Genomic DNA, 12,349 nt, shown 5'->3' with positions numbered 1-12,349 from the left:
AAGCGTCTCGGTAATGTAAATTTTCTGTAGCGTTGGGGGCATGCCTTAATTAATTAATCAATCTGGCGTTGCGAAACATGCCCCGATGAATTAATCGTGATAACGATGATAACCACCTGAGGGGAGAAAATATCATAACCCCCCGCCAGTCCGCAGTATAATGAACTTGTTTAACTGCCGTAAATGAACTATTAGCAATCTTGTGTGAAGAATTTAGAAGTGTTATAATGTAACACTTACGTATATGCATCCAGAGACCTATTCGTAATTAAACATAAGGTGTTTTTCCTGACTAAGTGAATTTCATGAAATCTTCTAGCAAATGGTTAATTTAAATAATCCTGATTGTTAAATTGTGTTTGCACTAGCTGACTATTAAGAAAAACTAGCTTGATTGGTGAATTTACAAACAAAGAAACAGATTCACAACACGTGTTCGCGTCCGACCGGAAGTCTGCAATTTTCGATTAAAGGGGCGCAAGAATTTACCGCGCGGGTTGGGGACAACTGTACCATTATGAAAAATACGTTTGATCGTCGTTAAACAAAGGCTTCCTCCCGTTTTATTAACTACCAAACCAACTAATTTAAACCTAGCGCTTACCACGTGGTCACACACACACAGCCACATTCGTAATGCCCTAGAGATGGGTCGTTACTTTAGGAACCGTTCCATTGTAGCGCTACTATCGAGTAGCGGAGTGTAGCGCTCCTCGCCACAAAAGTAACACGTTCCACTCTGCGTTCCACTTGGAACTTGAAACGATATTTGTACGGGAGTTACGGGACGGAAATTCAAGGAACGAAATCATAAAACACGTTTGTCCGGAACGTTACAAGAAACGCAAATAGTGAGGGCTTGGGAACTGAAAAAAAAAAGAGAATAATCTTTCAGTCATTAAAATAATTGTGTGTTTATCAACACAAAAAAAGATATCAGGAAACGTTTATAAATAGGTATTTATTTTATAATATTTATGAAAAAAAAAAGAAAAACAAAATATATGCAACGCAGATCAAAAGTAAAGGTTTAACAATATTTAAAAAAATAGATAAAATAAAAAGCAAAGCGGTTTTATCATAAAGCAATCGGCAAAATCAGCAAGTGTTGTATTTTGTTTGAGGGCGGCATATTCGATAATTTTTTGTAAGAATGCGACGGTCGATATAAATGACTCATTATCAGAAAAGATATAAAAGCTTAGGTATAAAATAGTTCATAAATAAGTTTTAATTGAATACATGTATTTCAATAGGAACCGAAAAAAATTGTAAAATCTCAGTCTAGTAGAAGATTGGGAATTAACACAGAAAGTTGCGAAAACAAGACTATAAAAATATTTGTAGTTTTGTTTATTTTATTATTTTTTTTATTAAAATGAAAGTAGAGTGCCCGTCCTAATTGTTGTCAGTATTTATTGTGTCCAGAATGTCCGTTCGCTACATATTGGTACTTGAGATTGGAACATTCGTTCCAAGTTCCAAGCGGACAAGTGGAAGCGTCGTACTCAAACGCCACTCGTGATGAATACGTTCCAAAGTAACTAGTTACTTGGAGCGCTATTTTCTTGTAGCGGTAGCGGTTGTAGCGCTCCACGCGTGGAACGATTTTGCCCATCTCTATAATGCCCTACCATGCCGTTTTTCTACCAACCCTCTAACTGAAATTACCCTAGCGCTACGTGCTGCCATCTAACCCAAAGATCATGCAAACTAACTCCTAAGCGCTACGTGCATTAGACCATCCATGCATATTTGGTTGCCTATGTTTAAGGATTTCCTTTTTGTGATTGAACTCTTTTTTTTTCAAATTAAAATTATTCAAATGTGATTTCGCGCCGTTGTCAATTAATTTCAGCGCGAAAAGTTTGATTTAAATTCGGTCACCACAACACAAAGAAGGCCAACTATTTTCATTCGATATTATGCATTTTGGCAATATTGAATTAATTATTTGTTGGTTTACCGATTGGGTCGGGAAAAAACTAATATACATTATGCGGGAAGTAACGGATTAACCCTCGATTTCCAAACTCTCTCGCTCGACATGGTAAATCCTGTTTACTTCCCTTGTAATGTAATATACTATTAATGTCGAATATTACAACTTACCTGCGACTAGTTTTATCTTCACAACCAGGTACGCAACAACGTCTCATCTTAATTCGGTGCACAGTTTTTTATAATAAAAACAATAATTTTTATCGGAAAGAGTGTGAAACCAAATGGTAAAATAACCCAAGCAACAAAAAAGTTGCAGATTTTATCAAATATTTAAAAAAAAAATAAATACATTGTCTGGGAATTTCTACAGGGATGCCAACTGATAACACTAGTTTACAAGGTTTTATATCCAAAGACAAAAATAGTTGAATCTAAAGGATTTGGGTTCGGGAAATTCAAATCTGAAAGCAGAAAAAATCCATCACGTCAGGTTTTTGAGATATTTATATAAACATACCCCGGATTTTTTTTCTTTTATACAACTCTTATAACTTTTTTATTTTTAAATATATATGAACATATAGTTCTTTAAGCAAATTTGTATCATTTTAAAAGACCATTTAGGTAAATAAATAACATGAGTGTCAATTTTTCAAGCTACTAGATTGTCATCAATGGGTGGGTTTTTCCATCTCTAGTTAACTTACGGTTTAACCTAACTCACAGTTAACTAGGCCTGCAGTGTTTTTCCATTTTCGTTAACTAACGGTTTAAAGTTAACTTCTAATTTCATTTAACCAGAACTCAAAGTATCAGTTAACTAGTAGTTTCATATTTTGACGTTTGATTTTATAAAACTGTCATCAGTAAAATGATGGATTTCGTCGATATTAACGTTTATAGCGACGATGAGGAGGTGCCTGTACGAAAACAAAGAGTTTTAAGGGAAAGTATAAACCATTTTGAAAAATGGGATAGAAAAGAATTCTTACAAAGATAAACGTTTGCAACTTTTTTTTAAATTGGCGTATTTGCATTTTAAAATTTGGATCCCTTTAAATTGCTCCCCAACAGTGGAATTGAATTCATCTGCAATAGTACGCCAGGTATTTGCCTTCTGCTCCCATGTTACCTGGCCACTTTTTTTGCATTCAATTATATTTCTGTTTTTATGAACCAATTGGGTCAAAATCCTTTCCTCTTCTTTCGCAAAGTTAGAACACCGCTTTGTTTTCTCTGTGTTACTCATTTTTGTACAAAATAATCACACCAAAAGAATTTGAATGACATTTATCACAATAAACAACAGATTTGTGAAACGTTGCCATAGATACCAAATATAAATCATAGTTAACTGTTAGTTTTCTAACCAAATTTACAAATTTGTTGGAAAAACGCATTCAAAATTAACTGCTAGTTAACTTGGAGTTAAAGTTAACTAAAAGTTACGAAACCAGAGGTTAACTACATTTTGGAAAAACCCACCCAATGTGTTATTTAAAATTTTTCAAGTATTGATTTTAGAATAATTGGTTGCTTTTGACTTATCTACGGGAAATGATAATAAAAATGTGAGGTTGACCTCACAAAGATTTTTTAAAATGATACAAATTAGCTCAAAGAAATACAGGTTTATCTATAAGAATAAAGAAGTTACAGGGGTTGTATCAAATAAAAGCAACACCCAGTATATATTATAAACATTATGACTGAAAATTAAAAATGGTTAACACTGACGTTCTTTTATTAGCAGTAGGTACTGTCAGTTTCCCTTATAATAGATCAACAGTAACACATTTTCGTCCCAAAAACCTTTATACCTTCATTTTAAGCATATTTGAACAGGTCTTCCCGCTTTAGGTACTATAATTTTACCACAAATGTAACAAAACTGATTTGCACTTACTTTCCACGATCTCGAAGACATTTTTTATGCGACAATTGTGCATTAACATGAATCAGTTTAACACAAACGTGAAGGTAAAGCAAAGTTCATTATTTTGGATTTATGAAAAAACCTGACGTGATAAGGATTATCCGTTTTTGGATTTGTTATCAGTCAGTAATTTAGAAGTAAAAAATATTTTTTTTATTTTTGGATACGAAAAAAAGTTTAAATTTGTAAACTAGTGTAATTGGTGAGCATTGTTGAAAACTCCTACTGTGCTGTCCTCTATGATTGCCGCCTAAAACTAAATGTGATTCCACCAATTTTGTATGGAGTGCCATAGCCCTGGACACGGCCGGAAAACGGTACTTGGGTGAACTTCTTCGCTAGAGAAGTATCCCGTGCTGCGACAGTGGGAAAATTTTTCGAGTGGAGCTGACTAGCACAGGGCTCCTTTGAAAACCGACCACCGTAAGTACCGATTTGAGTTTTCTGCCTGTTTTCGTACAGTTTTCGAATCGTCGCCCCTGAGCGAAAAACCGTACCGCCGTCACTATTTTTTACCGCACCGGGCGATTTCTCTTTCCAGGAACGACCGTAGAGGACGTTTTGTTTTTTTTGTTAAAACCGATTTGCAATTTTATATTTAAGATTAGCCGTAAAATTATTTTAGCCGTATAGCTGGTGGCAAGGAGTAAAAACCCGAGTGTTGCGCGAAAAATTCCGCCGTTTGTTTCTTGTTTCCACGGGAGCTCGCCAGACCACCTGGAAATCCGTGTTTCCGGCTTTAGAGTCACCTCGGTGCTCTTTCTTTAGGAGTTATCATAAAAAAATTAAATTCGCAAAGTTAAATCTCATCATTTTTCGAAGAATCTATATTTGTTCATCTGTATTTTAGGGACGAGGCAAGTTTTTTTAAATAACTTTGAGGACACAATGTCAAAGGCTTATATAATCACCATCTTTTTGTTGGTAAGTCTGTTTAAAAACTACTTTTGGTTTCATTCACGTTAGGAGATGCCGTGAATTTACAATAATTTTTAAACATCACACAGCAGCAACCTACACAGTCACATCTTAACGTAAAATTAATTTAACATCTGTTATTTATATGGTTAAAACTTTTATCTTTGTATTAATAATAATTTAATAATTATGTTGTAGGCATGCTCCATCGCTTTCATAATCTTAGCTTCTACAATTCTCAAAGAAGAAAGTCAAGAAATTCCAGAATTCACAAGTGCTTCATTAGGCATTGTTGCTATAGTCACTGGTGTTTTGATGCTGATCAGTTTTATCTGCGGCGTTTTTTTGGACGACGAGTATAAGAAAAATATGAGAATGAAAATTTCGTTTTGATTTTGAAAACAATTTTTTTTTCTAGTATCATGTTTTTGTTGGTATCCTTATCATTCTACAAATCTCAGCTCTAGCGGCTACTATTCAAAACAATGCCTACATTTATACTTCTGTCAAAACTGTGTTTGATGATTATGTCCACGATCCGCAAAACGAGAAATATAAAAAAATTGTTGATTCTGCTCAGCAAGCTGTGAGTTTATTTAAGATTAAGTACTGACAAACACTTACAAATTTTTAGTTTGAATGTTGTGGAGTTGAAGGTCCACAGGACTGGATTTCTTCTGGTTTCAAGGAGTATCCCGCTAGTTGTTACGAACTGGGCTCGACTGACCAAGCAATATACTGTCGGGGATGCGTATCTAGTATTAGAGAAATAATGATGCCAAAATTCGTCGCCCTTGGTGTAACAGCAGTTATATCAGCAATATTGGAGGTATTTTTTTAGATGGTTAAGACAAAATTGTAAACAGTACATTGTAGGGTCTTGATGTCATTTATTTTTACATCTTAAAGAAGGGCGATTCTTCAGAATCGCGAAGATTACTTGGCTAATTGTAAACTGAAATACCTATTTTGCGTATGTACATACGCAATGTTTATTGCATAATTCCATTAAAAACTTAGTTTTATTTGCAAAGTTTTTACAATTTCACAACAATCCGAATTTTTTAATGTGAGAATTTTGTCTTTTTACTTCCTGAGCGTATGTAGATCGAAGCTTGCAAATATAGCAAACAAAAAAACTACAACAGGCGGTGCTATTGATTGTAATAAACACGTTGGTTTTCTTTCATTTTGAGAAACAACAAATTTTAGGCTTTTGGTATCATTTCATTATGCATTTTGGACAACAGATACTCCGAAGAATCACAGAGGTTACTTGGTTAACCTTAATTTATGCCACATTCGGTTTATATACCTGAACGATGTTACTTTTTACCTACAATAAAATATGCCCTGTTTAGGGAAATTATAAAATTGATTGATTGATTTTGTTCTAATAATGTGTGCTGTCAAGCAAAATAATTTTATAAATGGCCTAGAACTTGTGGATATAGTAGTTTTATAATCATGCAACGAATTTTACAACTTTCGTGTGATAGAAGTTCTATATTTTCTGGATCGGTTGGCTGCACTTTTTATTTGTTTGTACTGGGAAAAACGGTTGATAAGGATTAAAAGATAAGTTTAGGGAGTAAGGAGATATGGAAAACAATGGTAACTATTGCATGTTACGTGCACTTTGTAAGTTTTACTGGTTTTACCATATCTATATTAAGGTAAGTCCATGAATTAAACTTCCATTGAACAAATGGAAAGTTTATTTGGGAAAACTATTCTTTACTTCTCTAACCAAAGGTATCTTAAGACAATAATACGTTCTTTGTAATGATTATGATGAGTGATGACCAAAGTTCGTTGCTAGCGATATACAGGAGCTTTTATACACCCATCACCCATGTCACAAAAATTGGTCTATTCCACAACTTATAATATTATTTATTTTATTTTTTTTATTTATCAAAAAATAAACAACACATTTTTATTTCCTGAGCGCGTTAAGGAAGTACTGTAGTAGGGTCCATACCACGAACAGCTACTTTTGTTTTCTGAGCATTTAATGGCCCCTAGAGTACTAAAAAGTAGGTCTCGCATTCCCTGTCTGTCCGTGTCGATTTTTATTAGACAGATTTCCGAAACTACTAGACCGATTGTCGTCAAATTTTATGTGTAAGTTTAGAATATTGTATACGCTTCATTTATTCAAATTGATATACTTATATGTCCTTGGTAAATTGTTGATGACCTCATCAAAAAATTTTGTGCCTGAAACATATACGCATATACGTATACATGCTCCTTTATGTATACATTTATACCATGTCTTTATTTTAATTTAGGTATAGGGGTTGCCATAAAAAAATTAAATTGGCAAAATTAAATTTTATAATTCTTCGAAGAATCTGTATTTGTTCGTCTGTCTTCCGTCTAAATACTTTAGACTAGTTTTTCTAGCATATGCGGGTGCTTTGAGGACGAAATGTCAGTGGCTTGTATAATCAACATCTTTTTGTTGGTAAGTCTATTTAAAAACTACTGCTTCTTTTATTTCACGTTTGGAGATGGCGTGAATTTACAATAATTTTTTAACATAGCAGCAACGTTAGGATACACATTTACATCCTAACGTAAAATTAATTTAACATTATGTATATCGTTACCACTTTTATCTTAATATTAATAATTTAATGATCATATTGTAGGCATGCTCCATCACTTTCATGGGCTTAGGTTCTACAATTTTCAGAGAGGAAAATCAAGAAATTCCAAGATTCGCAAGTGCTTCATTAGGCACTTTTGCTATAGTCACTGGTTTTTTCATGCTGATCTTTTTTATCTGCGGCGTTTGTTTGTACGACGCGTATAAGAATACTGTGAGAATGAAAATTTCGTTTTGATTTTGAAAACAATTTTTTTTCTAGTATTATGTTTCTGTTGCTATCCTTATGATTCTACAAATCTTAGCTCTAGCGGCTACTATTCAAAACAATGTCTACGTTTATACTGCTGTCAAAACAGTGTTTGATGATTATGTCCACGATCCGCAAAACGAGAACAATAAAAAAATTGTTGATTCTGCTCAGCAAGCTGTGAGTTTATTTAAGATTAAGTACTGACAACACTTAAAAATTTTTAGTTTGAATGTTGTGGAGTTGAAGGTCCACAGTACTGGATTTCTTCTGGTTTCAAGCAGTATCCCGCTAGTTGTTACAAACTGAGCTCGACTGATCAAGAATTATACGGTCGGGGATGCGTATCTAGCATTCGAGAAAGAAGGATGCCAAAATTCAACGCCCTTGGTGGAATAGCAGCTATATCAGTGATATTGGAGGTATTTTTTTACATGGTTAAGACAAAATTGTAACGAGTACATTCTAGGGTCTTGATGTCATTTATTTTTACATCTTAAACAAGGACGATTCTTCAGAATGGCGAAAATTACTTGGGTAATTGTAAACGGAAATACGTATTTTGCATATGTACCTATTGCATAATTCCATTAAAAACTTGTTTTTATTTGCAAAGCTTTTACAATTTCACAACAATCCGAATTTTTTAATGTGAGAATTTTGTCTTTTTACTTCCTGAGCGTATGTAGATCGAAGCTTTCAAATATAGCAAACAAAAAAATTTCAAAAGGTTAATTTTCAAATATTTCGATCTAGAGTATAATGGATGCTCGAATAAACATGATAAATTGATAAAACATGTGCTCCTGTTCTAATAAAGATGTGATGGGGCGAAGGTAAACTCATTATCTTTTGTCAAAAAAGAATTTTCTAAACCGTGTAAAAAGTGCATAGTTTTTGTCTATGTATTTTTGGTATATGTTGTTCCCATTTTCCATTCCGTTTATACTGCGAAGCTGATCGTGATCATACACTGACACTGATAGCAAAATTGATACATAAGGAGGTATGAAAAAATCGTATATATTTATATTTATCCTAATTATGACGGTGCCTAATAGAATCGACTATTATTTACTGGTAAATCCGTACGTTTAGTGGAAGAACTTCAAAAGAACTTAATGGGACACAATTCCCAGAAGTATTACTTCCGTTAAAAGCGGAGTTTTATTGGTTGCACACCACAAGAAAATTTCAAAATAAAGTAAGTAAGTAGGTACAGAAATTAAGCTCCTTGACCTTTATTAAAACAAAAATTGATTTTTAGGATGCCCCGTTTCAACTATAAAGAAAAATACACGATTACTCCGTGCATACTCCTCATCGTGTTATTGGTAAGTCTATCTAAATCAAACATCTGGACAGTCAGCTCCTCTCGTAAAATTATTTTAACACCCGCCATATCGTCAAGATTTTTACTTTTGCATTAATATTATTGTAGATGTGCTCCATCTGTTTAGTAGCCATAGGTGGTACAATTCTCAGCGATGAAAGCAAAGGCATTCCGAGATTCACAATGGTTTCAATAGGTGCATTCGCTTTAACCATTGGTGTTTTAATAGTGATCATGATTCTTTTCGCTGTTTGTATAAAACTACCAATTGTAAGAATACTTCATTTTGATTTTCAAACCTAATTCTTTCTTCTAGTACATTTTTTTTCTTGCTGTGATTTTCATTCTACATGTCGTCTTGGGTAGCCTAGCTTTGGCGGCTACTTCTAAATACGATGGTGACATATACACTGTTGTCAAAAAAGTGTTTGATGATTATGTGAACAACCCGCAGGTCGATGACAAGAAAACTGTTGTGGATATTGTTCAACAAGATGTGAGTTTGTTTAATTTTTAACACGACTGTAGGTAGAAATTTCAGTTTAAATGTTGCGGAGTTGAAGGTCCCCAGTACTGGAATTCTTCTGGTTTTAAGCAGTATCCGACTAGTTGCTACAAACATAATTCTTTTGACAACGCTTTATACGAAGAGGGGTGCGTTTCTAGCTTTGAAAAGAGCATTATACCAAAATTCCGGGCAGTTGGTGGAATAGCAATTGCGATGACGCTAGTAGAGGTACTTTTTTTTTAACAGTTGAGGCAAAAATTTAACAAGAACGTTGCAGGGTTTTGGTATCGTTTACTGTTACATCCTCGTCAACAGCGACCCCGAAGAATGGCAAAGATTACTTGCTTAATGTTTAATTGAAACAAATTTTATATATGTGTATAACTACCTGCGACATTTACTTTATTACATACAACTTACATTAAATATTCTGTTTTTTTTTTGCTACCACTTTTATTTTACTCAGCGAGTGTTATACCATGAGGGATGCGTATTTAATTTTCAAGAAATTATTATGCCAAAATTCAAGCAATTGGTGATATTGGAGGTACTTTTTTTACATGGTTAAGACAAAAATGTAACGAATAGATTCTACGGTTTTGGCGTCATTTATTTTGTCATCTGAATGAACGACAAGGTATTCTAAGAATGATAAAGATTACTTGGCCAATTGTAAACTGAAATACATATTTCATATATGAATCACGTTAAAAACTTGGTTCGAATGTTGTCTTTTTCACATCACATTTAGATAGACAAAACATGTTTGTTATAGTAGCCTGCATAGATATTGTAGCCGTCCATAGAGTCGAAATTTGCGAATAAAAATAAAATAAAACCGGTTCAAACGGAGCCGACGGTGGCTTTCAAAGTCTGACGTCACTCTGGCACACGTTGCACAGAGACGTATTTAATATTAAATGTCATTTTTTCCGTTATGATATAATCTGTTTAATTTCTGAGCTGAATCTCGTCAATAAAATCGAAGCTTTGTTCACTGTACACAAGTTGTGGTATGGTATATTCATCGTTGCGGAGGCAGGTGGAGCGAAAAACCTAGTCATCTTAGCAGCAAACACGCCTATAAACTAGTCCACGTGGACTGTTTGTTTCCTGTCATATTTTACTTTGCTTGAACCAATTGTGTTGCACCAAACGGTTATTACACTTGTTGAAATAAATTTTCAAACTTCCATCTTTCTCTAGATCATCGGTTGTGTGATATGACGCGTGCCGTAGTGACAGAACTTACAAGCCGTCGTCGGCTCCGTTTGAGCCGGTTTTATTTTATTTTTATTCGCAAATCTCGACTCTATGGACGGCTACAATATCTATGCAGGCTACTATACCTGCTGGATTTTTTTTGGTTACTCAACCTGAAGTACATGTATTTGGGTTTCTAAGTTTTTAATTTTTAGTGTGTTAAAGCTTTTATGTCTAGGGCAGCCTTGTTACTAAATATGAAAACGTCTTATTTTGTTCTTTATTATGATAAACCGGACAGCTTATCAACCCGAAACATGACCGCTGTAATATAAACATGCAATCACATAACTAAAAACATGCTATCACATGTGCTGACTACTTTACAACAAAAAATATCGTTTACAACGAGTGATACATACATTTATTAAGAGTAAGTTTTACGTAAAAGAACAATGTACCAGATTCTGAATAACAACCACCAAAGGAGAAATGAAAGTGTGCCTATTGTTTTCTTTCTGAACCTTGTACTCTTGGTAAGACTTTATTTCGTGTAAAAATGTCACTAATATATCGCTACTCCAAAATAGGTGGCTGCTGGTTCTTTGATAGGTGTTGGTACAGGAATTTTATCAGACGAAAGCAAAGGCATCGACAGATTCACTTCAACATCACTAGGTGCTTTTGCGTTGACCATGGGAATTATTACCATTCTTTTGATTTTACTTGGAGCATATACAGACGAACCGACTGTAAGAGTTACCTCTTTACGTGATTTTTTGTTGTTATTTTTTTTAGTTTAGTTGTTTGCGCGTTATAATCTTCATCCTTCTGATTATCTTAGGAAGTTTAGCCTTAGCTGCTGTTTCTAACAACGATGGCGATGTACACCACGTTGTAAAAAAAGTGTTTGAAGAGTACGTCAACGATCAGAACGACAACGACAAAAGGATGGTTGTTGATACCATCCAGCAAAATGTAAGTTCGGCAGAAATAAGCTTGATTTAAATGATTAATAATTAATTATTTTAGTTTAAATGTTGCGGTGTTGAAGGCCCTCACTATTGGATTTCGTCTGGTTTTGAAAAGTATCCTTTTAGTTGTTATGAAAGCATCTTCGACAAAAATACTTTGTACGAAAATGGATGTGTGTCTGTTTTTCAGAAAACCATAATTCCTAAAATTATAGCAGTTGCTGTCATCTCTATCACATGGGGGTTTGTGGAGGTTAGTGATTTAAAATAATAGTAAAAAAAAATCGTAGACCTGTCAAAATTTTCAGGTTCTTGTTATGACGTGGCGTTACCTTAATGGTAGAGAACAACCAGCAGAATCGACTAGGTTACTTAGTGAAAGATTCCATTAGCTTCTTTGCATTTTTCATGCCGTTCATTAAAGAGTAGTTGTGTTGGTTATAGATAAATGTATTTATAAATATCTCTTGTTATATCTTATTGTTGTTGACATTAATATATCCTATTATGGACTTTTTTCTATAACCTCTCAATCGTTTCCATCAAAATCAAAAATCATTATTGTCATGGGACTTTGTAAACGCCGGGGAGTATATGCAACTTGGAATACATATATGTATACACAATATATTTTACATTCGAAAAAAAAACGTAACGAAATTTTGA

The 12,349-nt window shown here is 34.0% G+C and overlaps 4 protein-coding genes across 11 annotated transcripts; all 4 read left to right on the top strand.

The window, feature by feature from the left end:
- The first annotated feature begins 2,815 nt into the window (after nucleotides 1–2,815).
- Nucleotides 2,816–5,746, top strand: LOC135135732 (23 kDa integral membrane protein-like). Its single transcript, XM_064064857.1, has 7 exons — nucleotides 2,816–2,866; nucleotides 4,506–4,650; nucleotides 4,731–4,804; nucleotides 4,997–5,137; nucleotides 5,217–5,384; nucleotides 5,433–5,627; nucleotides 5,675–5,746. The coding sequence occupies exons 1-7, from the start codon at nucleotides 2,816–2,818 to the stop codon at nucleotides 5,744–5,746; spliced, it is 846 nt and encodes a 281-aa protein (XP_063920927.1).
- A 642-nt stretch (nucleotides 5,747–6,388) lies between these two features.
- Nucleotides 6,389–8,280, top strand: LOC135134780 (23 kDa integral membrane protein-like). 4 transcript variants are annotated; one of them, XM_064063629.1, is made up of 6 exons: nucleotides 6,389–6,474; nucleotides 7,211–7,271; nucleotides 7,459–7,629; nucleotides 7,678–7,845; nucleotides 7,893–8,087; nucleotides 8,135–8,280. In XM_064063629.1, exons 1-6 carry the CDS (start codon nucleotides 6,410–6,412, stop codon nucleotides 8,204–8,206), a joined length of 732 nt encoding a protein of 243 aa, XP_063919699.1. In that variant the 5' UTR covers nucleotides 6,389–6,409; the 3' UTR covers nucleotides 8,207–8,280. The 4 variants fall into 4 exon arrangements, with proteins under 4 accessions (XP_063919699.1, XP_063919691.1, XP_063919683.1 ...); XM_064063621.1 differs by having other exon boundaries at nucleotides 7,202–7,271; XM_064063613.1 differs by lacking the exon at nucleotides 6,389–6,474 and adding an exon at nucleotides 6,543–6,925.
- Nucleotides 8,281–8,428: 148 nt separating this feature from the next.
- LOC135134753 (23 kDa integral membrane protein-like) lies at nucleotides 8,429–9,954 on the top strand. 4 transcript variants are annotated; one of them, XM_064063597.1, is made up of 7 exons: nucleotides 8,429–8,671; nucleotides 8,727–8,869; nucleotides 8,933–8,999; nucleotides 9,107–9,268; nucleotides 9,315–9,494; nucleotides 9,540–9,734; nucleotides 9,784–9,954. In XM_064063597.1, the coding sequence occupies exons 3-7, from the start codon at nucleotides 8,934–8,936 to the stop codon at nucleotides 9,853–9,855; spliced, it is 675 nt and encodes a 224-aa protein (XP_063919667.1). In that variant the 5' UTR covers nucleotides 8,429–8,671; nucleotides 8,727–8,869; nucleotide 8,933; the 3' UTR covers nucleotides 9,856–9,954. The 4 variants fall into 4 exon arrangements, with proteins under 4 accessions (XP_063919667.1, XP_063919647.1, XP_063919655.1 ...); XM_064063577.1 differs by having other exon boundaries at nucleotides 8,727–8,873; XM_064063585.1 differs by having other exon boundaries at nucleotides 8,727–8,877.
- A 1,124-nt stretch (nucleotides 9,955–11,078) lies between these two features.
- LOC135134745 (23 kDa integral membrane protein-like) lies at nucleotides 11,079–12,161 on the top strand. Of its 2 annotated transcripts, none has more exons than XR_010281373.1 (5): nucleotides 11,079–11,245; nucleotides 11,300–11,461; nucleotides 11,513–11,687; nucleotides 11,742–11,936; nucleotides 11,992–12,161. XR_010281373.1 is itself a non-coding variant. In XM_064063558.1 (5 exons), exons 1-5 carry the CDS (start codon nucleotides 11,165–11,167, stop codon nucleotides 12,073–12,075), a joined length of 702 nt encoding a protein of 233 aa, XP_063919628.1. In that variant the 5' UTR covers nucleotides 11,079–11,164; the 3' UTR covers nucleotides 12,076–12,160. The 2 variants fall into 2 exon arrangements, 1 of the variants encoding a protein (XP_063919628.1); XM_064063558.1 differs by having other exon boundaries at nucleotides 11,508–11,687; nucleotides 11,992–12,160.
- The last annotated feature ends 188 nt before the right edge of the window (nucleotides 12,162–12,349 follow it).

This window comes from Zophobas morio, unplaced genomic scaffold, assembly GCF_036711695.1.
Source record: "Zophobas morio isolate AGI-343-1 ecotype UQ-CSIRO unplaced genomic scaffold, CSIRO_AGI_Zmor_V1 ptg000004l, whole genome shotgun sequence".
In the NCBI taxonomy this organism is placed as follows: domain Eukaryota; kingdom Metazoa; phylum Arthropoda; class Insecta; order Coleoptera; family Tenebrionidae; genus Zophobas; species Zophobas morio.
Note: the sequence above shows the minus strand (reverse complement) of the source record. Positions and strands in the feature narration are given on the sequence as shown.

What these genes read in the sequence shown, in the direction of transcription:
- LOC135134780 (XM_064063604.1), top strand. Translation starts at nt 6,816, where the DNA reads ATGGCCCCTAGAGTACTAAAAAGTAGGTCTCGCATTCCCTGTCTGTCC. An exon ending in TAATCAACATCTTTTTGTTG is followed by an intron (nt 7,272 to 7,458) that starts GTAAGTCTATTT and finishes ATCATATTGTAG; the next exon opens with GCATGCTCCATCACTTTCAT. An exon ending in CTATATCAGTGATATTGGAG is followed by an intron (nt 8,088 to 8,134) that starts GTATTTTTTTAC and finishes AGTACATTCTAG; the next exon opens with GGTCTTGATGTCATTTATTT.
- LOC135134753 (XM_064063597.1), top strand. Translation starts at nt 8,934, where the DNA reads ATGCCCCGTTTCAACTATAAAGAAAAATACACGATTACTCCGTGCATA. An exon ending in TTTGTATAAAACTACCAATT is followed by an intron (nt 9,269 to 9,314) that starts GTAAGAATACTT and finishes TCTTTCTTCTAG; the next exon opens with TACATTTTTTTTCTTGCTGT. An exon ending in TGGATATTGTTCAACAAGAT is followed by an intron (nt 9,495 to 9,539) that starts GTGAGTTTGTTT and finishes TAGAAATTTCAG; the next exon opens with TTTAAATGTTGCGGAGTTGA.
- LOC135134745 (XM_064063558.1), top strand. Translation starts at nt 11,165, where the DNA reads ATGTACCAGATTCTGAATAACAACCACCAAAGGAGAAATGAAAGTGTG. An exon ending in CATATACAGACGAACCGACT is followed by an intron (nt 11,462 to 11,507) that starts GTAAGAGTTACC and finishes TATTTTTTTTAG; the next exon opens with TTTAGTTGTTTGCGCGTTAT. An exon ending in TCACATGGGGGTTTGTGGAG is followed by an intron (nt 11,937 to 11,991) that starts GTTAGTGATTTA and finishes CAAAATTTTCAG; the next exon opens with GTTCTTGTTATGACGTGGCG.
- LOC135135732 (XM_064064857.1), top strand. Translation starts at nt 2,816, where the DNA reads ATGATGGATTTCGTCGATATTAACGTTTATAGCGACGATGAGGAGGTG. An exon ending in TGATCAGTTTTATCTGCGGC is followed by an intron (nt 5,138 to 5,216) that starts GTTTTTTTGGAC and finishes TTTTTTTTCTAG; the next exon opens with TATCATGTTTTTGTTGGTAT. An exon ending in TTGATTCTGCTCAGCAAGCT is followed by an intron (nt 5,385 to 5,432) that starts GTGAGTTTATTT and finishes ACAAATTTTTAG; the next exon opens with TTTGAATGTTGTGGAGTTGA.